Raw genomic sequence first — 19,536 nt, 5'->3', positions numbered from 1 at the left:
AAAGTCTTTGATAAACATTAATAATTATGTCTTCTTCGTTGTTTGATAATCATTTATCTTTTTAAAACAACATATTTGTACTTTTTCCTTTTTATATGTAATCTCAAATGTTTAGAAAATTCATGTACTTTGTTACAGAGAGGTACAAAAATTAGTGCAAAAGTAAAAATAAAATAAAAAATAATGTAAAGTAAAAAGATGACTAAATGCTACATTGAATTTTATTGTATAAGAATTCATATTTAATTCTTTTACATAAAGATCCTTTAATATATAGTTCAAGAAATGTAGCGTATCTTTATTCTTAACATATTCATGCTTTCTTTTTTGTTTATCTTTTTTTCTTTATTTATGATTATATTTTTTTATACATATGATACCTTTTGTCTATAGCAAGTCGACTTTTAACAAAATGTAATTCAATTAATATACAATATTTTTGTCTATATATTTTAATGTAATGTCTTTTATTATGGATGCCATGTCTTTATTTACTTTTTTTTCTTTTCCGTTTGAACTTGTAATTTTTTCTATAAATTTGACGGTACACACCGCCTAGACATTTTGTAATATTTTTCTTTATACGTATCTTTTTTTATAGCCAATTTTTTTTATTATTATTAAAACTTATGTTTAGTAATTAAAATATATTAATTCCTCTGATATAATAAAACATTTATTCTGACACAAGATTTTCATGCTATATTTTGTGCAGAGTTATATTCTTATGTCAAACTTACATATAAAAGGACTTAGGTTTGAACTTAGTGATATAAATTAACTTTTCTAATGTCAGTTAGGGAACAAACATGATACCTTTTCTAATGCACGTTTGTTCCCAGGACTAGTATATAATAAAATTCAAAACACAAAAACTTTTAAATTCAAAACTGATAAACTTCAAATTTTGAATCAATTTGATGTGTAATGCACATTAATATGTTGGTTCACCATAACAAAAACTTGTAAAGAAAACATTATGAATTTCAACACTTAATTGCAGTAAACAATTCATTGGTACCAATGAGGACTTGCTAGAGAAGCAAATAACAATGATATTGCTTGTATGTTCATCGTTAGAAGACAAATTTAATTCACAAAATTTATAAAATCGTAAATGTTTGTATTATACAGATTACATTACTAACAATCTTATGTGAGTACAACTTGAGTTTATAAACACAAGAAAAGCCTAAAAAATAATGAAAACGTCACAATTTCACGTTTTTTAGATGCACTTGGCTCTCCATACATTGGCAAGCTATGTTTGCTCGGACTCTCCAAAAATATTGTCATGCCTGTGATGGATCCTCCAAAAATGCATTACTTTTGGAGGATCCAACACACATCCAGTGACATTTTTGGAAAGTCCGAGCAAAAAACTGGTGATAGCTCCAGCAACAAAAGCTATATACATACCTCTGTTCAACAATATAACTCTTAAGGCATCGAGGATGACTTCTAACAAAATATTACACTCTCCAAACGTAGTTATGCCAGAAATTTGAGAAGTTATGTAGTGAGAAGTTGTTATGGCGGTACGCAAGTTGCTCGGCTCCTTTTAAAGGGGAACCTGAGCTGACTCAGTTGTCGATGACTGCAAAGGTTCCTGTAGTGCAGGATTGACTGGGAACAGCATACATTGTGCATATTGAGTCATCAACTGATCCACGAGCACCAGAGCAACCATTGCTTCCACCATCGGAACAGCTGTTGCACCAAGACATGAAATGTCCGTTCACTTTTCAAGTGTTGTTCAAAAATTTATGGAGAAAAGAATGTTTTGAAGAGCAAATGGCTAGCAAATTTTCTTTTGCTTATTTTACCAAAACACCAGTAAAGAACAAGAACAGATTGAGCTAGTCTAGCAGTCATGCAGCCTCAGTGGTTTCTAAGAGTAAACATCCTAGTGCAATGAATGGAAGGGACTAGCCAAATTGAGTAATAGTCAAAACAAAGTCAGGCATACAAACCTCGTGGAACCACACAAGGATCATGGCGACCACGAGCAATGAGTTCAGTCTCATGTTTATCCCTACTAACAGTATGTTGCTTCCTCTGCATAACAATTGAAATAAGACATATTTCATACAGAGGTAACTTAACTTGGAAAAGAAATGGAACTTTTGACAGAGACAAGGGCTCACTGCAATTGTAGAAGTTGGCTTGAATGCTATTCTCATATTAATAATTTCTCCATTTGATATGCCTCCCTGTGAAATAAATTAAACAGATAACTCAACTTGAAAAGGAAATGGAATTGTTTGTCCATTTCTAAATACATATCCAAATGAATATTGCGAGTGTACCTGGATACCACCAGATCTATTGGTTTTTGTCCTGATTTGGTCATGTTCATCCATAAAGAACTCATCATTATGCTCACTGCCAGTCATGAAAGTACCTGTAGTTTTTCACCAGAAACAAAATAGAACATGAGATTTATCAAAGATATTAACATGTAAGAGCCTTCCAAGTTTTTTTGACATAGGACGATACCCTTATTTAAATTCAGAGAAGTGTCTAGACCTGTAATGAACAAAGAATGACTCAAAACTGAATTGGCCAACTTCCTTACTATTCTAACCAACCATGCCGTAAACAAAGTGTCGATGAATCAACTAAGATCCTTAGCACTAATTGTGTAATCCCCTTAAATCACCAGTCAAGTAACTAACACCCCCTGGACCAGCCACAGCATAGATCTAAACTCGATGCACACTTTTTTTCTTTTTGATGATAAGGAAAACCCGCAGCCGCTACCCTTTGGGTGTGCACAGGGTAAAAGTCCCGCTCCTATGCAATAGCTCGCAAACCACATAGGAGTGGTAACCCGCACTAGGCAATCCCGGTGCGACGAGCTCGACCCAGAAGGCAAATCCCTTGCTTTCGCTGGCAAGGGGTTTCGAACTTGAGACCTCCAACATGGAAGTCCCAAGCCCAAACCACTGGGCCACCCCGAAGGGTAACTCGATGAAGCACACTTGACCACCTAAAAATTTTTGGCAGTCTGAAGCCAGGTCTTTCTGTTATCTTTCCTATCTACTTCGAGCTGGAAGCATTAGCATTTCATACTCTTCAACAATGTTAAACCCTGATAATCCAATATCATCTAGACACCAGCGCAAACTGTATTAATCATAGAGAGATACTAGAATGCAGCTTCGATCTAAAGACATCTTAGGCTTTATTTGGGGAGATAATCTTGCAAATTCAGATTCCAGCAGATTAGCATCAAAATGTATGAGTAATAATTTTAGGCAACATGCTGGTATCATCTTTGTCATGAGTGATACAATGTTTTGAAAAAACAGAAAGGGGGTCATTACCTAAGTAACAAAAAGAGGGATAGGAAAGGGCACAAAAAGACCAAGGCAATCAAGGAGGTTCCGTTATCTGGAGCTCCAAGAAGAAGCAAGTAGGTCAGGCAAGATTGTAAAGGAGAAGCAGAAGAAATAGAACAGTTCAAAGTTGCACCTGGTGACAGAAGATGGATGCTTAAGTCATCAGAGCTTCATCATCGGAGGTTGTGAAACTGTCTTAAAATTGATTCTTCTTACATTTTATGCAATACTGAAGTAGATTTGGACGATTGCTTTTTACACTTAACTCACGTTATTGGGTAATTTTTGCAATTGTTTTAATAGTTTTAATTACTTGTACTTCTTTGGGTAAAATCTGAATGAAATTTTTCATAACACCTGGTTCATATTTTCATTGAACATCTGTATTCCTAACCATACTATATAGATGATAACACCGATCTTGATTAGTCTGTTTCGACTTAGGAGTTTGCTATCATCCAACAACAAGATAATAAGAAAATCACTTCTGTTTGTTTTTTAAAAAGATGGTGCAGCAAAAAGGGTTGGAAAATATTGATTGAAAATGTCTCTCAATATTTTTCTTAAGCATAGGGGAGCTTTAAATAGCCAACTTACAACAAAAATTTGCATAATTCAAAATTCAAAAATCTAAAATATCTCAACAAACTAAAGCTAAGCAACTTATTGATGCTAAAAATTATTGCAGTAACTAAAAGTAAATTTTAACAACTTCCATGTATGAAGATTCTGTACCTGCAAAGCCACTTCCAAACTCAAAACCCTTTGTTGCTGGTAATGACATGCNTAGCATCAAAATGTATGAGTAATAATTTTAGGCTGCATGCTGGTATCTTTGTCATGAGTGATGCAATTTTGGAAAAAACAGAAAGGGGGTGATTACTTCAGTAACAAAAAGAGGGATAGGAAAGGGCACAAAAAGACCAAGGCATTCAAGGAGGTTCTGTTATCGAGAGCTCCAAGCAGAAGCAAGTAGGTCAGGCAAGATTGTAAAGGAGAAGGAGAAGGAATAGAACAGTTCAAAGTTGCACCTGGTAACAGAAGATGGATGCTTAAGTCGTCAAAGCTTCATCATCGGAGGTTGAGAAACTGTCTTAAAATTGATTCTTCTTACATTTTATGCAATACTGAACTAGATTTGGACGATTGCTTTTTACACTTTACTCACGTAATTGGGTAATTTTTGTAATTATTTTAATAGTTTTAATTACTTGTACTTCTTTGGATAAAATCTGAATGAAATTTTTCACAACTGGTTCATATTTTCATTGAACAGGTTCCCCATACAAAATCTGTATTCCTAACCATACTATATAGATGATAACACCAATCTTGATTAGTCTGTTTCGACTTAGGAGTTTGCTATCATCCAACAACAAGATAATAAGAAAATCACTTCTGTTTGTTTTTTAAAAAGATGGTGCAGCAAAAAGGGTTGGAAAATATTGATTGAAAATGTCTCTCAATATTTTTCTTAAGCATAGGGGAGCTTTAAATAGCCAACTTACAACAAAAATTTGCATAATTCAAAATTCAAAAATCTAAAATATCTCAACAAACTAAAGCTAAGCAACTTATTGATGCTAAAAATTATTGCAGTAACTAAAAGTAAATTTTAACAACTTCCATGTATGAAGATTCTGTACCTGCAAAGCCACTTCCAAACTCAAAACCCTTTGTTGCTGGTAATGACATGCAAGCTTTAGCCAGCTCAGCTTCAAGTTTATCAAAGACTGGTGTACCAAGACCCTAGTAATTATCACCAAACTATCATGTGAAGGTCTCACAAGCACCAAAGACATGCACGATAACTAACAGACATACACACACACACACACAAAAAAAAAAGAGAGAGAGAGAGAGAGCGCTTACTCGTGGAACATTTCTAACAATGCAAGTTACGACACCACCAACAGAATCTCCCCTCACTCGTACATAATCAATGGCAGCAATCATCTTTTCTGCATATTCAGGGTTCGGGCAACGAACAATATTGCTTTCAATCTGGCATTAAGTGATAATTACCACAGATAAAGTTCTTTATCACCAGAAGGTCAAAAACTATCAAAGTTATACCAGAAGGCAATTGCTAATAAAGAGAACCACAAATATGCACTATATAAACTACAATACTCTCCACACTCCATGCCTTAGAGAAGCGACAATCCGTGTGCTGAGTGCATTATAAATAGTCTCTTCCACTCCACAAGGGAATGCAACAGAAAGGACACCGGATTGTTTTCCTTTTTCTTTTTATGGTACATTTTATATTTAGTATTTCCTTAATCTATTGGATGAGTTCAAGAAATTGATAGATCAAGCAACATGGTGTTTATATCCACTCTATAGGTCAACTGCTAAAGTTCATACAGAGATCCCACAGTGCATATATGGATAAAGAAATATCGGCATAGGCTCAAACACTCCTTAAAAGTTCTCTTCTGTAATTTTTCTAGCCTTATTTATTATACACTCTTAGGCAAGTAATAAAGCTTATATACAGATCCTATAGTGCAGTTTGGAGAAACATTGCCTCGGAGTCAAATCTACCCTCCTTGAAAGCTCTTTTCTATAATTTTTTAAGCTTCTAATAGAAATGGGATTTCCTTCGTCATGTACACATATCTAACCAGTTTGTCTGTTGCGGTAATAATTCTAATTGCATCTTCCTTCCTACAGGCTAGTAAACCTTAGGTCAATCCTCCAACAAACAGCATTATCTCATGCAGGATGAGTCGTCCTTTATACAAAATCAGCTTTATCTCATGCAGGATGAGTCGCCTTTCAGCCATTAGCGAAGCAGGTTTCATCCAAGGAAAGGTGAATGCAATGTCTGATTAAAGCTAATACCAATATATGGGCTTCTAAAAGTAGAAAAAGATCCAAGCCAAGCATATTTGGAAGAGAAATTATGATCTGAAACAATGAAACACTCCTTAAATTATTTACATTCTTCTTTCCTTTCTTGAGAAAGAAACCCACGAAGATAAGTGAACAGGAAGTAGTTACTATAATCATAAATTAGTCTAAGATGTAGAATAGATTAAAGAGTGGACATGGTATTAATTTAAAGCAGAAAGAGAGCTGACATCAGAATCAAATTGGAAGCAAAATGAGTAACGAAACAATAGCATACTGCTCAGTGGCAAAAGCAAATTGAAATTTGTTAAGTCCCATATTGGCATTATCAATAAAAAAAGTCCCAAATTGGTCGACGGAAAGGGTTGTGGTCTTTTATATGGTCTTAGTCAATCCTTCCTTGATGAGCTAACTTTTGGGTTTGAGCTAGGCCAAGGTCCATTTCTTTACATTAGAGGTAGACCCATCGATCCATGATGTTGTGTTTCTCAGAGGAGTGTGATCCTGATGTTGTTATCATTGAGGAGAAGGTTTGCTCCAATGTTGGGTTAAGGAGTCCTATATTGAATGCAACAGATGAGGTTGTTTCATCTACAGACACATAGGAAAAGTATACTGAATGAACCTCATATTCTTATTCTGTGTCGGAATCCGAAGCTTCAACTGATGAAGGTAATGATGACCTTGAAGATAAGAATTAGTGGGTGATTGAATCATCAACTTCTGATGACATAACAAGCGATCTTGATAATGAGGAATCAGAACACGATGATCGGAGCCAGCTTTTTTGGGCCACACAGGCCACAGCTGCTTATTTTGCCCGGACACTGCGGTTATGATTTTTTTTTAAGATATAGATATATAGTTCTTATGTGAAACATACCTGCTCTAGTGTCACAGTCTGGTTATCAACCAAATCCTCTGGAAGTACAACATTGTGAACTTGTGAAACATAAGCAAGGATCTGCATTACAGAATATTAGAGCTAAAAGCTACATTTCTTTAGAAAAAGCCAAAAAAAAAGAGTAGAAGAAGCCTCCACATAATGCGACAAACAATAAAGATATATGTATATGCAACTACTGTAATAGATTCTCTAGCAACAAGAGTCAGAATAGCTAATTTTCCACCAGAAATACATAAGATTACGGCTTTTTTTTGTTGCAATACACAGAAGTTTCAGGTTCTTTGGAACAACAAGTATGTGTCTTTCATTAGGTATACATATGGGTGCTTCTGAAATCTTACAAGAGAAGACAAAATACAGGAACTACGCTTATCGGGCCTACCAAAAAGCCTCTACTAAACCACAATCATATGATAGTAACCCACCTCAGTGCTTCATAATTAACTTAGAAGTCCAATTTACTTCTCTAGATGTTTAGGCTGTATATTCATCTAGAACACAACATAACTCTAATGAACATGACAGTTGATTTTATTTCTTCATAATGGAGCCCAACTTGTTATTAAGGCATTGATGATCATTAATGGATCAATAATCCCCGAAAAAGAAGTGGATCTAAGTTTTTACTATTTAGTGTTTAATTCGTGAATAAAAACTGGGATAGGGGATGGATTTGAAAAATTGATATGCCTTTAACATCCGTGCAACACTTCAGGGGAGCTCTTTTCAGTAACAATTTATGTAATGACACAAAGAATATCATTCAGAAATGACATTAGAAAACCTCTAACAATAAAGTACCTCACCTCAGTTCCTGAATAAAGTTTGAGAATTTTCTTGGCAACAGCTCCAGCAGCGACTCTCCCAATGGTTTCTCTTGCTGAAGATCTACCGCCCCCCTGCATGTTCCACTAACACTAGTAAGGACACAAGAAATAGTAAGAGCTATAACTACAGAGAATTGCTTATCAACAATCTGCAAAACTTTCTAATAATAAATGAGCTCCTCTTTGACATTACCTGTACTGATCTTACTCCATACTTGAAGTCATAAGTTGCATCAGCATGAGATGGCCTATAAGCAAGGGACATTTCACTATAGTCCTGGCAATCCAACAGGAAATGAGAAATCTGTCAAGTACCAGGAGACCACAGATTTTGACACAAAAAAGAAAAGAACACATACTAAGCATAACATCTTCAATCATGAGTCTCAGATTAGGCTGAAATGTTTCTCCTTTTCACTTCAAAGCTATTTGTCAATTATCAGGATGCAATGCTCTGAAAAGCTCATTTCACTTGTTTTGAGTTTCAAAATACGCATGGTTCATAAAAGCACAAGAACAATTCACCAACTTTTAGAGGAATCATTTCAAAGTCTCATGCATGCAGAATTCAACCTCTGAAAGAATGATGAGTGATACTAATACTCACAGATACTAATGCTAAGAATGTCACTACTCCATGCCCGTAAAGACAATAAACTTGACATGCCAAGGATGTGAAGTTAGCATGTTCTTGGAAACACTCAACTTAACCAACCTTAAATTAACTTTCTATGCACAATAACACAAGGTTAGCACACTTGATTTTTCTCAGACAGATTAGATATTGTGTACCTTAGCACCAAGCTAGTAAATCAAGTTCGTCCTGTTGCGTGCAAAGTCGAGTGATAAAACATATAGATCATTGTAAAAAGTAAATTGTTGTTTCACTTCCTCTCCTGTATTTCAAAACAAATCATAGCATACTTACATTTCCTCTCTGGTCAGTGTTGGGTACTTCAACTTTGATTGGAGATCCCGTAGTCAAACCTATAAATTAAGCACAGATAGAAGCTGAATCTTTACATGTAAGTCAAAGGAAGTGGCACAGGCCAGAAGAGACTTTAACAGAGGACTAACCATCGGCAGTGCCTGATGATATTTTGCAAGTATCAGTCTCTTTTCTTGGTGTGGTAATTCGGCTTTGACCTGGCCTCCTGAATGGATAAGTTTTGCATGAAATTCAAATTTGGCCAAAATAGATTCAAAGTATCCTTCTATTTAAAATTTTTTTCAAAGTATCCTAATGAATTACTCCATCAATTATCTGAGATGGGGGTGTCAAGAATGGGCAATACATGAAACAGTTACAAGAAATGATAGAAGACCAAGAATTTTGAAGGACTTCAATGTATTAGTACACAACATCTTCACTGATGCTGGTCATGTCAACCCACAAAAGGAAATCTCAGAACAAGTAAACACCTCCTGTCAAGTTCCACTTGCATATCCGACTCTGAGAGTGGGAGTCGAGGGGGACATCCATCAATTATACAACCAACACCACCACCGTGAGATTCTCCAAAAGTTGTAACGCGGAAATAATTTCCAAATGTATTACCAGCAGCTTGTATCTCTGCGAGTACAAAAGTAGATAAAGAAGTTGTCAATCCATTCTAGCAACTCAAGAATAAACCCTTAAGATCGACGAGGAAACATTTTTTTAGTTCACTTTCAAGAGGCAATGGTACTTATTTCCACTTGAAAATTTTAACTTTTTGTTCCCATATTGCCTGGCAACACTTCTTTACTAGAAAAGTACAGTATTTTGTGGAGAATGGAAACAAATATTCCCTCCATTTCGATTTGTTTGTTTGATTTTGACTTGGAATGAAGTTTAAGAAAGTAAGAAACTTTTGAATCTTGTGGTCTTAAACTAAAAATACGTAGAATGTATCAAAATGTCTTTTCATCATGTGGTCTTAAACATGTCACATGAAAAGTTGGAATTAAAGAGTTGTCAAAAAAACAAAGGGACGTTCTTTTTGAAACATACTATAAAAAGTAAGACAAACTAATTGAAACAAGAGATAGTATTTTAAAACATTGACAGAACCAGATAACAGATAACAGATAATGAAGATGAACTGAAAATCATAGGCCACCACAGTTGAAGTTAAATTTTCGACAAAGGAAAAAAAAGGTGGTGATTTCATACATGGTGGAATGATCACAGATACAAAAAACAGTACGAAACAGACATCAACTTCAAAGACTTAGGGAATCTTAGTAAGTTGAACTACGAGCTTTTTAACTACAACAACTTAAATATACACTATTAGAGCTGGAATTACCGCGGCTGCTGGCACCAGACTTACCCTCCAATGGATCTTCGTTAAGATATTTAGATTATACTCATTCCAATTACCAGACTCATGGTTTCAATTCCCCACCTTGTAATCCCCCACCCATTTCCCCTTCCCCTACCCCATTTTTTTTTTAAAATAAAAAATTTCCAAGACTACTTTTTTTTCCTATTTTAATGATCATATTCTAATAAAGTTTAAAACCCATTTCTTAATTCACACAAAAAGCATAAGAAAAGATGGAAACCTCAAATCAAGTTCATTCAGACATTTCAACAAACAGATGGATGGCAGAAAGTTTCACCTAGTCGTTTGGGCTGTGATCGGTGAGTTGGGAATCGGAGGTTTGAAGAACAGAGCTTGGATGGTTGCTGCCCGGATCCGAGGCTTGAAAACGGAGCCCCGAGAAACTGTTTGGTAAGCAGAGATGAAGCCATTTTCCTTCCTTCTCTACTGGAAATTTTGGTTGGTGAGTTTAGGTATAGACACAGAACTTTCAATACAGTGATCACACTCTGGTTAGTTGTTAGTACTATTATTTTATACTAATATATATATATATATATTTTTTTTTTTTTTTGTTTTTTTTATGATTGCACTGTGTGTTCGGGTCATCTTTTGTGTATCTCGACTAGTCTTACGAAATGTCTATCATCTCCCACTAGTAACAGTTCCACCTAACTATGTCTGTTAAGGCTAATACAAATTAAAAGAATCACGAGACCTCATTACATAATATAACATAGCAATAATTTGAAGAATAAATCACAAAGAAACATGGGATATGAGATGGAGTTAATATAAAAAAAATTAGGTAAAAATAAGATAACCATGCAATCATACTAAATTATATTATTCTTTATCCTATCTTTTTCTATAATATCTTTATTACATACCTTATAGTATTATTGGATGATAATATATAGTGACAAAAAATATACCATCAGTTCCACTATTATATATACCATAAACATGATTTTTAACTTATATTTATATTTTTCAAAACTTTGAATATACAAAATAAGTATAAAATTAAATTAGTACTACTTATCTGAAATACAATTGAACTGATTTGTATTTTTATTATACAGGATGCATATATGCCACTTTGATCCTAATGGTAACTTTGAAGTTCATTCATTATAGTTGGATTGTGGGACCATAGAAAGATCATATAATATCTTCCAAATTCCAACAACCCAATCATTTTTATTTTTCATTTTCCCCCATCTAAATACCACACAACAAAAATTGGATATTATTATATTGTTCTCCTCATCACAATGAACAACCACACAACTAATAAATTTTGTATTGTTCTTATTTTCTCTAAATATTTTATCTTGTTCTTCACTTTTTTGGTTCCATTATTAGCACTTATAACAAAATCTGAACAAGTTGGATGTGGATATATTGTTAGATCAGTAGGCGTTGACTCATCTGGAAGGACGTTGACTGCTTATCTTCAGCTCATCAAAAGTTCATCTGTTTTTGGAACTGACATTCAAAATCTCACCCTTACTGCTTGGTACTACTAATTTTGTAAATNTTTTCTCCATTTTAATGATCATATTCTAATAAATTTTAAAACCCATTTCCTCAATTCACACAAAAAGCATAAGAAAAGAAGTAAACCTCAAACTCAAGTTCATTCAGACATTTCAACAAACAGATGGATGGCAAAAAGTTTCACCTAGTCGTTTGGGCTGTGATCGGTGAGTTGGGAATCGAAGGTTTGAAGAGCAGAGCTTGGATGGTTGCTGCCCGGATCCAAGGCTTGAAAACGGAGCCCCGAGAAACTGTTTGGTAAGCAGTGATGAAGCCATTTTCCTTCCTTCTCTACTGGAATTTTGGTTGGTGAGTTTAGGTATAGACACGGAACTTTCAATACAGTGATCACACTCTGTTTGGTTAGTTGTTAGTATTATTTTATACTAATATATTCTTTTTTATGATTGTAGTGTTGTGTTCGGGTCATCTTTTGCGTAATTAAACTAGTCTTACAAAATGTCTATCATTTCTCACTAGTAATATTTCACCTAACTATGTCTATTAAGGCCAGAACAAATTAAACGAATCATGAGACCTCGTTACATAATATAACACATCAATAATTTGAAGAATAAATCACAAAGAAACATAGGATATGGGATAAAGTTATTATAAAAAATATTAGGTAAAAATAAGAAATGCGATTACACTAAATTATACTTTTCTTTATCCTATCTTTTTCTATAATATCTTTATTAGTACATACCTTATATTATTGTTGGATGATAATATATAGTGACAAAAAATGATACAATCAATTCAAATATTATATATAGACCACAAACATAATTTTTAGTTTATATTTATATTTTTCAACTTTGGGTATACAAAATAAATATTTCACTCGAGCTAATTTGTATTTTTATTATATTGGGTATATATGCCTCTTTGATCCTAATGGCAACTTTGAAGTTCATTCATTATAGTTAGACAAGGGTAATTAGACGGTGGGAGTAGGGGTGTCAAAAATGAACTTAAACATAGGCGTTCAATTCGTTCAGAATTTTAAGGGTTGGGCTCAAGATAATTTTAATTGAGTTTAATCTCAACAGCCTAACTCATTTTAAGAGAATCCTCAATTGAGTCCAATTCAATTTCCAATTTCATCCCGTTTTAAAACTCGTTACTAAGATATGTTCCTATATTAAAGGTATGAACTATTATCTATTTAACATCTTTTAGGATTTATCTATTTATTTGTTACTTTTTTAAAAAATAAATCTTGAGTTAAAATAAGAATTGTGATTATAAAAGTTAAATATCACTATGCTAAAATTATTGAGATTAATCGAGTCAAGACCCAACCCATTTTTTAACCCATTTGAGCCTAAAGTAAACTTAGGCGGGTCAAGACCTAACTCGATTTCTATTTCAACCCATTTTAATATTTTCAATTTCAACTCAACCCGTCCATATGACTCCCCTACGTGGGACCATAGAAAGATCATATAATATCTTCCAAATTTCAACAACTCAATCATTTTTCATTTTTCATTTCCCCATATAAATACCAGACAACAAAAATTGGATATTATTATATTGTTCTCCTCATCACAATGAACAACCACACAACTAATAAATTTTGTATTGTTCTTATTTTCTCTAAATATTTTATCTTGTTCTTCACTTTTTTGGTTCCATTATTAGCACTTATAACAAAATCTGAACAAGTTGGATATGGATATATTGTTAGATCAGTAGGCGTTGACTCATCTGGAAGGACGTTGACTGCTTACCTTCAGCTCATCAAAAGTTCCTCTGTTTTTGGAACTGACATTCAAAATCTCACCCTTACTGCTTGGTACTACTAATTTTGTAAATCATTTTCTTTTATATTATCTATCGGAAACAGCTTCTCTACTCCCTCGAGAGCTTGAGGAGGTAGTGGTAGTATCCCCGGACCCCACTTAGTGGGATTTTACTGGCTATGTTGTTGTTGTTTGATTTTATTTTACATTACATACTTATTTATTGAAATTTCATCAATTTTATGAAGGTGTTTGGACATGGATTTTGTGATATTTGAAGAAAAGTAGTACTATTTGAAGTTAATTTGGGAAAGGGGTATTTGGAATTTGAAGTTGTGTTTGGATATGTATTTTCATGAGGAAAATGTTGAAGTTTTTGTGAAGAAATATATTGCCTCCGTTTCAATTTATTTGTCTTGGTTTGATTTGGTAATTGAGTTAAAGAAAGTATCAAAAGACGTTTGAATCTTGTGATCTTAAACATGTTATGCATGAAGAGTTGATATTAAAGAGTTACCAAAAGAAAAGAGATTTTTTTTGAAACAGGCTAAAAGAAAGTAAGACGAACAAATTGAAATGGGGAGAGTACTAATATTGGACTGGTTCAGGTGTTTAGATGAAACTCCGTGAAGTAAAGGGGGCGGCTTGTTAAAAAGGGACAAGTAGGGGTGTTTGTCAGGCTATTTAGCCTTTTTTTGTAGTTTATTGCTCAAATGGGCAAGCAACTACTATTGGAGATCATGTAGTAAAGTTATCACTCTTTACTTTGTCACAGAAGTGTCACTTGCCATTTCACATAAAAACTATTCTAGCTTGGATTTTATTACATGTTGTTTCCTTTGCTTCGGTTACTGTATTGTTTGTTATTGCTACTGTTCTCTTCTCCTATACTTTTATCATGACTTTCCCTCACTGTTTTATTTACTTTCCATACTTGATTTTAATATGTTTTACTTGAGTCGATTGTTTATCGGAAACAGCCTCTCTACCTTCACAGGGTAGGGGTAAGGTTGCGTACGCACCATCCTCCCTATACTTTACTTGTGGTGTTACACTGGGTATGTTGTTGTTGTTTACTACGTAATTTTCAACAGTTGTGTCCTTTTTAGTGTCAAAAGATCTTTTTAGTTTATAAATGGACTGATCAGCCTTTTCTTGTTTCCATGTTGATGGATTCTGCAGCTTTGAGACGAAAGACCGTTTAAGAGTCAGAATTACGGATGCTGATCATGAAAGATGGGAAGTTCCTCGAGAATTTATCCCCCGGGAAACTCATTTATCCCCCCGAAGCTCCCTCTTGGAAAAGCGCTCTTCTACCTCACTTCCATTATCAGAAGACACACACTACGTCCATACAGACACCGTTTCGGACCTTACTTTCACTCTCTACAACACCACCCCTTTTGGCTTTACTATCACGCGACACTCCACAGGTGATGTTCTTTTTGACACCACACCTGAAAATGACATTCCGGACACGTTCCTCATCTTCAAGGATCAGTACCTTCAATTGTCCTCTTCATTGCCAGCCAATAGGTCATCTATTTATGGTCTGGGGGAGCATACCAAGAGAAATTTTAAGCTCAAGCATAATCAGACATTGACTCTTTGGAATGCTGATATTGGTAGTGCTAATGTTGATCTCAACTTGTATGGTTCCCATCCTTTTTACATGGATGTCAGGTCTCATCCTGGCGCGGGGACTAGTCACGGAGTCTTGCTGTTCAATAGCAATGGCATGGACATTGTATATGCTGGTGACAGAATTACTTACAAGGTGATTGGAGGGGTCATTGACTTGTACTTCTTTGCTGGTCCTGTGCCAGAGTTGGTCATGGAACAGTACACAGAGCTCATTGGCCGCCCAGCACCCATGCCATACTGGTCTTTTGGTGCGTAATTATACTAGCGAATTACCTATTATTTCATAGTGTTTATTCTGGTTACTAATTTCATATGACCTTAACTTTTGAATTTTGTTTAGTACTTCCCACTTAATTTCCTCAAACTGTTTGATTCACATGCTTCTTCATGATATTAAAATATTACTCCCTCCGTTTCAATTTGTTTGTCTTACTTCCTTTTCAGTCCGCCTCTTTCCTTTTTTGGCAGCTCTTTAATTCTAACTCTCCGGATGACATGTTTAAGACCTCAAGATTAAAAGACATTCTGGTACATTCTACATATCTTTAGTTTTAAGACCACAAGATTCAAAAATCTTCTTTACTTTCTTAAAATTCTATGCCCAGTCAAAACCAGACAAACAAATTGAAATGGAGGGAGTACTTAAAAATGTGCACAATTTCTAGTTGTGTCAAGTACTCGTTAGTGCAGAGCTCAGTTTTATAACATTTCGTGATCCTACCCATTTCAGTACTCATAATGGGATGTGTAGAGCTTTTACTAGTTGGGAATATGAGGATTGAGTTTTCTTTCTACAATATACTCATGTATGGTTTGAGACAGATAGATGCACACATTGTTTTTCATGCAAGCTATTGCAAATTGTTGGCGACAGGATTTCACCAATGCCGTTATGGTTATAAAGACATTACTGAAATTAAGCATGTGGTTGCTGGATATTCGAAAGCTCAGATCCCTCTTGAGGTCATGTGGACAGATATTGATCATATGGATGGTTATAAGGATTTCACACTCGATCCTATTAACTTCCCACTTGACCAGATGAAGAAATTTGTTGATACACTTCATCACAATGGTCAGAAATTTGTTCTCATATTGGATCCAGGTGAGTTATGAGTTATAACATATTAAATTTCTTGCTTTTGTTGATATTTATACGTCTGCGGAATTAGTGTCAGGGTAGGCTACCTACATCATACCCCTTATGGTGCAGCCTTTCCTAGACCTCCATGAACGTGGGATGCTTTGTGCATCGGGCTGCACTTTATTTTGTTGAATTTATGCTTGCGTTGAGAGATAGTGAAGGTATTGGGTCAAATGATTTCAGTGATTTGTACTTCACAGGGATCAGCATAAATAGCTCATATGAGACATACAAGAGAGGGATGCAAGCAGACGTTTTCATCAAACGCGATGGTGTCCCTTATCTCGGCAAAGTTTGGCCTGGAAAAGTCTACTTTCCTGATTTCATAAATCCCCGAGGCAGAGTCTTCTGGAGTAATGAAATCAAGATTTTCCATGACCTTCTCCCCATCGATGGGCTCTGGCTTGACATGAACGAGTTATCTAACTTCATCTCTTCTCCTCCGAGCCCGTCTTCTACCCTTGACAACCCTCCTTATAAGATCAATAACTCCGGAAGCTTACGTCCAATAAACGAGAAGACTGTCCCAGCAACATCAGTACATTTCGGGAACGCCTTAGAGTACAATGTTCATAACCTCTACGGATTCCTGGAAGCTAAAACTACCAATGCTGCTTTAATCGATGTTACTGGTAAAAGGCCGTTTATACTTAGCAGATCAACCTTTGTGGGTGCTGGGAAGTACACGGCACATTGGACCGGAGACAATGCAGCCACATGGGATGATTTGGCTTATAGTATTCCCGGCATTTTGAATTCTGGATTGTTTGGGATTCCCATGGTTGGAGCTGATATATGTGGCTTTGGTAGAAATACTACTGAAGAATTATGTCGCCGTTGGATTCAGGTACAAGTTCTTTTGTCTTTAAAGAAGCACTTTGCTTGAAAGTTCATGATTTCAGTCAAGAACAAATGTGAAACTTGCAGGAAAATATTTCAAATTGGAAATCTTGGTTCAAACTCTTTGCTATGCCTTGTATCAACTTGAATTAGCCAAGATTAAAGAAATCGGAGAAGGCATGACTAGTTAGAAGTGCCCGATCTTATTATATGTCTAAGCTAAACTTGGCGGTCTATTTAATATTGATACTCATTATATGGTCGGTTATTATTGCATATCAACTTGTGGTCACTGTCCAAAACCCAGAATCGTTATCTCATTAAATATAAATCCTAGATCCGCCTCCGGCTACCATGACCTTAGAATTATGAGTGCGCAACTGGTCCAACGAGTCTTGTTTTTCTGCTAACAGTACTCGTAGATTACTCTTGTAGTTTCCTGTTATTCTGTTTCTGTTTATTTAATGTTCTTGTTCTTCGATTATCATATTATTTTGTTGTAGTTACTTTCCTTTTTTTCAGTATGGTCTGTCATGCTTTGTTTATTATTTTTTCCTGGCTTCTCCACTCCCACTGTTTTCTTTTTTTCTGAACTGTTTTGAAATGCTTTTACTTGAACCGAGGGTCTATCGGAAACAATCTCTCTACCTTCCACTGCAAACACACTACCCTCTCTAGACCCCACTTGTGGGGTCACACTGAGTATGTTGTTGTAGTGTTATCAAATTAATGAACAATGCTTGGCAATATGTTGGTTGTAGTGCTTTCCTTAAAATACTCATACAGAAGATGAAGTTCATATGTTAATTAGAGATTTTGTCTTCGTATTTTTGAGTAGAATACGATTTGAAAGTGTATTAGAAGAGAAGGTATGTATGGCTTAAACATGTCATGTGGAGATATCTATAATATCTGTCTTTCTTCTCATTTATTGTTCTATTGCTGTTTCTATATTCTTTGGTTTTGATCTACGAAAACGAAATTTTAATTTTCTATTCAATTCAAAATTCAAATTGAAGTATGATACTTTTCTGATATCTGATAATCAACGTCTCGTCGAATGTAGCTAGGTGCATTTTATCCCTTTGCAAGGGATCACTCTGACAAGTTCACTATCCATCAAGAGCTATATATCTGGGATTCAGTAGCTGCAACTACCAGAAAGGTGCTCGGACTACGGTATCGTCTCTTACCATACTTCTACACGCTAATGTTTGAGGCACACACCAAAGGCGTCCCTATAGCGCGTCCTCTTTTCTTTTCATTTCCCGAGGATACAAACACTTACACCATCGACACTCAGTTTCTCATCGGTAAGGGGTTAATGATATCACCAGTACTGACATCTGGAGCAGTTTCAGTTAACGCGTATTTCCCATCTGGTACCTGGTTCAACCTCTTCAACTATTCAAACTACGTGAATATGAAGTCCGGTAGCTACATCAGTCTAGATGCGCCTCCTGATCATATCAACGTGCACCTCAGGGAGGGAAACATTGTAGTGATGCAAGGAGAAGCAATGACAACAAGAGCAGCCCGGGATACTCCGTTTGAACTTGTTGTCGCCATCAACAACAGGGGAAATAGTTCAGGGGAAGTTTTCTTGGACGATGGCGAAGACGTTGAAATGGGAGGAGAGGGAGGAAAATGGAGCCTAGTGAAATTTCACACTAATGTTGTGAATAAGAAGTTATATCTAAGATCAAATGTTGTGAATGAAGAGTTTGCTTTGAGTAAGAATTGGAGAATACACAAAGTGACTTTTCTTGGACTGAAAAAAGGGGTGAGTAGAATAAGAGCATATAATTTGACTTCTAAAATTAGAACAAAAATTGATAAAAGTGCATTTGGTGTTTTGGAGATGAGAGGTCTATCAGTTCTTATTGGAAAAGAATTTACTATTGAGGTAACACTTGAAAATTAATTATCGGAAACAACTTCTCTACCGACCTTTCCAAGACTCAACTTGTAAGACTATACTGGATGTATTATAATTGTTGTTGTTCATGTAATTCAAACTACAATATTGTTCATCAATTGAGTCAATTGGAAAAAGTTGTTAAGGTTATTGCCATGTTATAATAAAAATATTCTAGTTGTATTATTGTTTGTTCAATATTTGCCTTTGTGGAATTTGGAGAAGGTAGAGCTATTAGTCTATAATTTGGACCGAGTTCATATATACCCTCATCGTCTAATAGATAGAGCACATCTTCCCTTTTCGCTGAGGGAAACCTATTTATCGAATAAAAAAAGTCACGTGGCTTTGAAAAAAGAAGTATACTCATTTTTTTTGTCTACATAGCAGGATCTTGAACATGATGATCGAACTCAACTAAAAGCATCACAAAATAGGTATATGATGAGAA

General features: G+C 35.2%; 2 protein-coding genes across 3 annotated transcripts; one reads left to right on the top strand and one right to left on the bottom strand.

Annotated features, from left to right (window-relative positions):
* Nucleotides 1–993: 993 nt before the first annotated feature.
* Nucleotides 994–12,180, bottom strand: LOC125857013 (chorismate synthase 2, chloroplastic). Of its 2 annotated transcripts, none has more exons than XM_049536680.1 (13): nt 11,934–12,180; nt 9,360–9,510; nt 9,015–9,091; nt 8,866–8,924; nt 8,131–8,214; nt 7,917–8,009; nt 7,087–7,167; nt 5,217–5,348; nt 4,991–5,093; nt 2,310–2,404; nt 2,148–2,213; nt 1,974–2,058; nt 994–1,710 (listed from the first exon to the last, which is right to left on the bottom strand). In XM_049536680.1, exons 1-13 carry the CDS (start codon nt 12,064–12,066, stop codon nt 1,562–1,564), a joined length of 1,308 nt encoding a protein of 435 aa, XP_049392637.1. In that variant the 5' UTR covers nt 12,067–12,180; the 3' UTR covers nt 994–1,561. The 2 variants fall into 2 exon arrangements, with proteins under 2 accessions (XP_049392637.1, XP_049392636.1); XM_049536679.1 differs by lacking the exon at nt 11,934–12,180 and adding an exon at nt 10,545–10,753.
* A 1,128-nt stretch (nt 12,181–13,308) lies between these two features.
* On the top strand, nt 13,309–19,268 carry LOC125857012 (alpha-glucosidase-like). Its single transcript, XM_049536678.1, has 5 exons — nt 13,309–13,592; nt 14,722–15,431; nt 16,058–16,288; nt 16,528–17,174; nt 18,234–19,268. The coding sequence occupies exons 1-5, from the start codon at nt 13,348–13,350 to the stop codon at nt 19,089–19,091; spliced, it is 2,691 nt and encodes an 896-aa protein (XP_049392635.1). The 5' UTR covers nt 13,309–13,347; the 3' UTR covers nt 19,092–19,268.
* Nucleotides 19,269–19,536: the final 268 nt, after the last annotated feature.

This window comes from Solanum stenotomum, chromosome 2 (genome assembly GCF_019186545.1).
Source record: "Solanum stenotomum isolate F172 chromosome 2, ASM1918654v1, whole genome shotgun sequence".
In the NCBI taxonomy this organism is placed as follows: domain Eukaryota; kingdom Viridiplantae; phylum Streptophyta; class Magnoliopsida; order Solanales; family Solanaceae; genus Solanum; species Solanum stenotomum.
This window is presented reverse-complemented; position numbering and strand designations above follow the sequence as displayed.

Coding starts and splice junctions, on each gene's coding strand:
- LOC125857013 (XM_049536680.1), bottom strand. CDS start 12,066: ATGGCTTCATCACTGCTTACCAAACAGTTTCTCGGGGCTCCGTTTTCA. Junction 8,010..8,130: donor ATGGAGTAAGATCAGTACAG/GTAATGTCAAAG, acceptor TGGAACATGCAG/GGGGGCGGTAGATCTTCAGC. Junction 2,059..2,147: donor AGCCAACTTCTACAATTGCA/GTGAGCCCTTGT, acceptor ATTGTTATGCAG/AGGAAGCAACATACTGTTAG.
- LOC125857012 (XM_049536678.1), top strand. CDS start 13,348: ATGAACAACCACACAACTAATAAATTTTGTATTGTTCTTATTTTCTCT. Junction 13,593..14,721: donor AATCTCACCCTTACTGCTTG/GTACTACTAATT, acceptor TGGATTCTGCAG/CTTTGAGACGAAAGACCGTT. Junction 16,289..16,527: donor TGTTCTCATATTGGATCCAG/GTGAGTTATGAG, acceptor TGTACTTCACAG/GGATCAGCATAAATAGCTCA.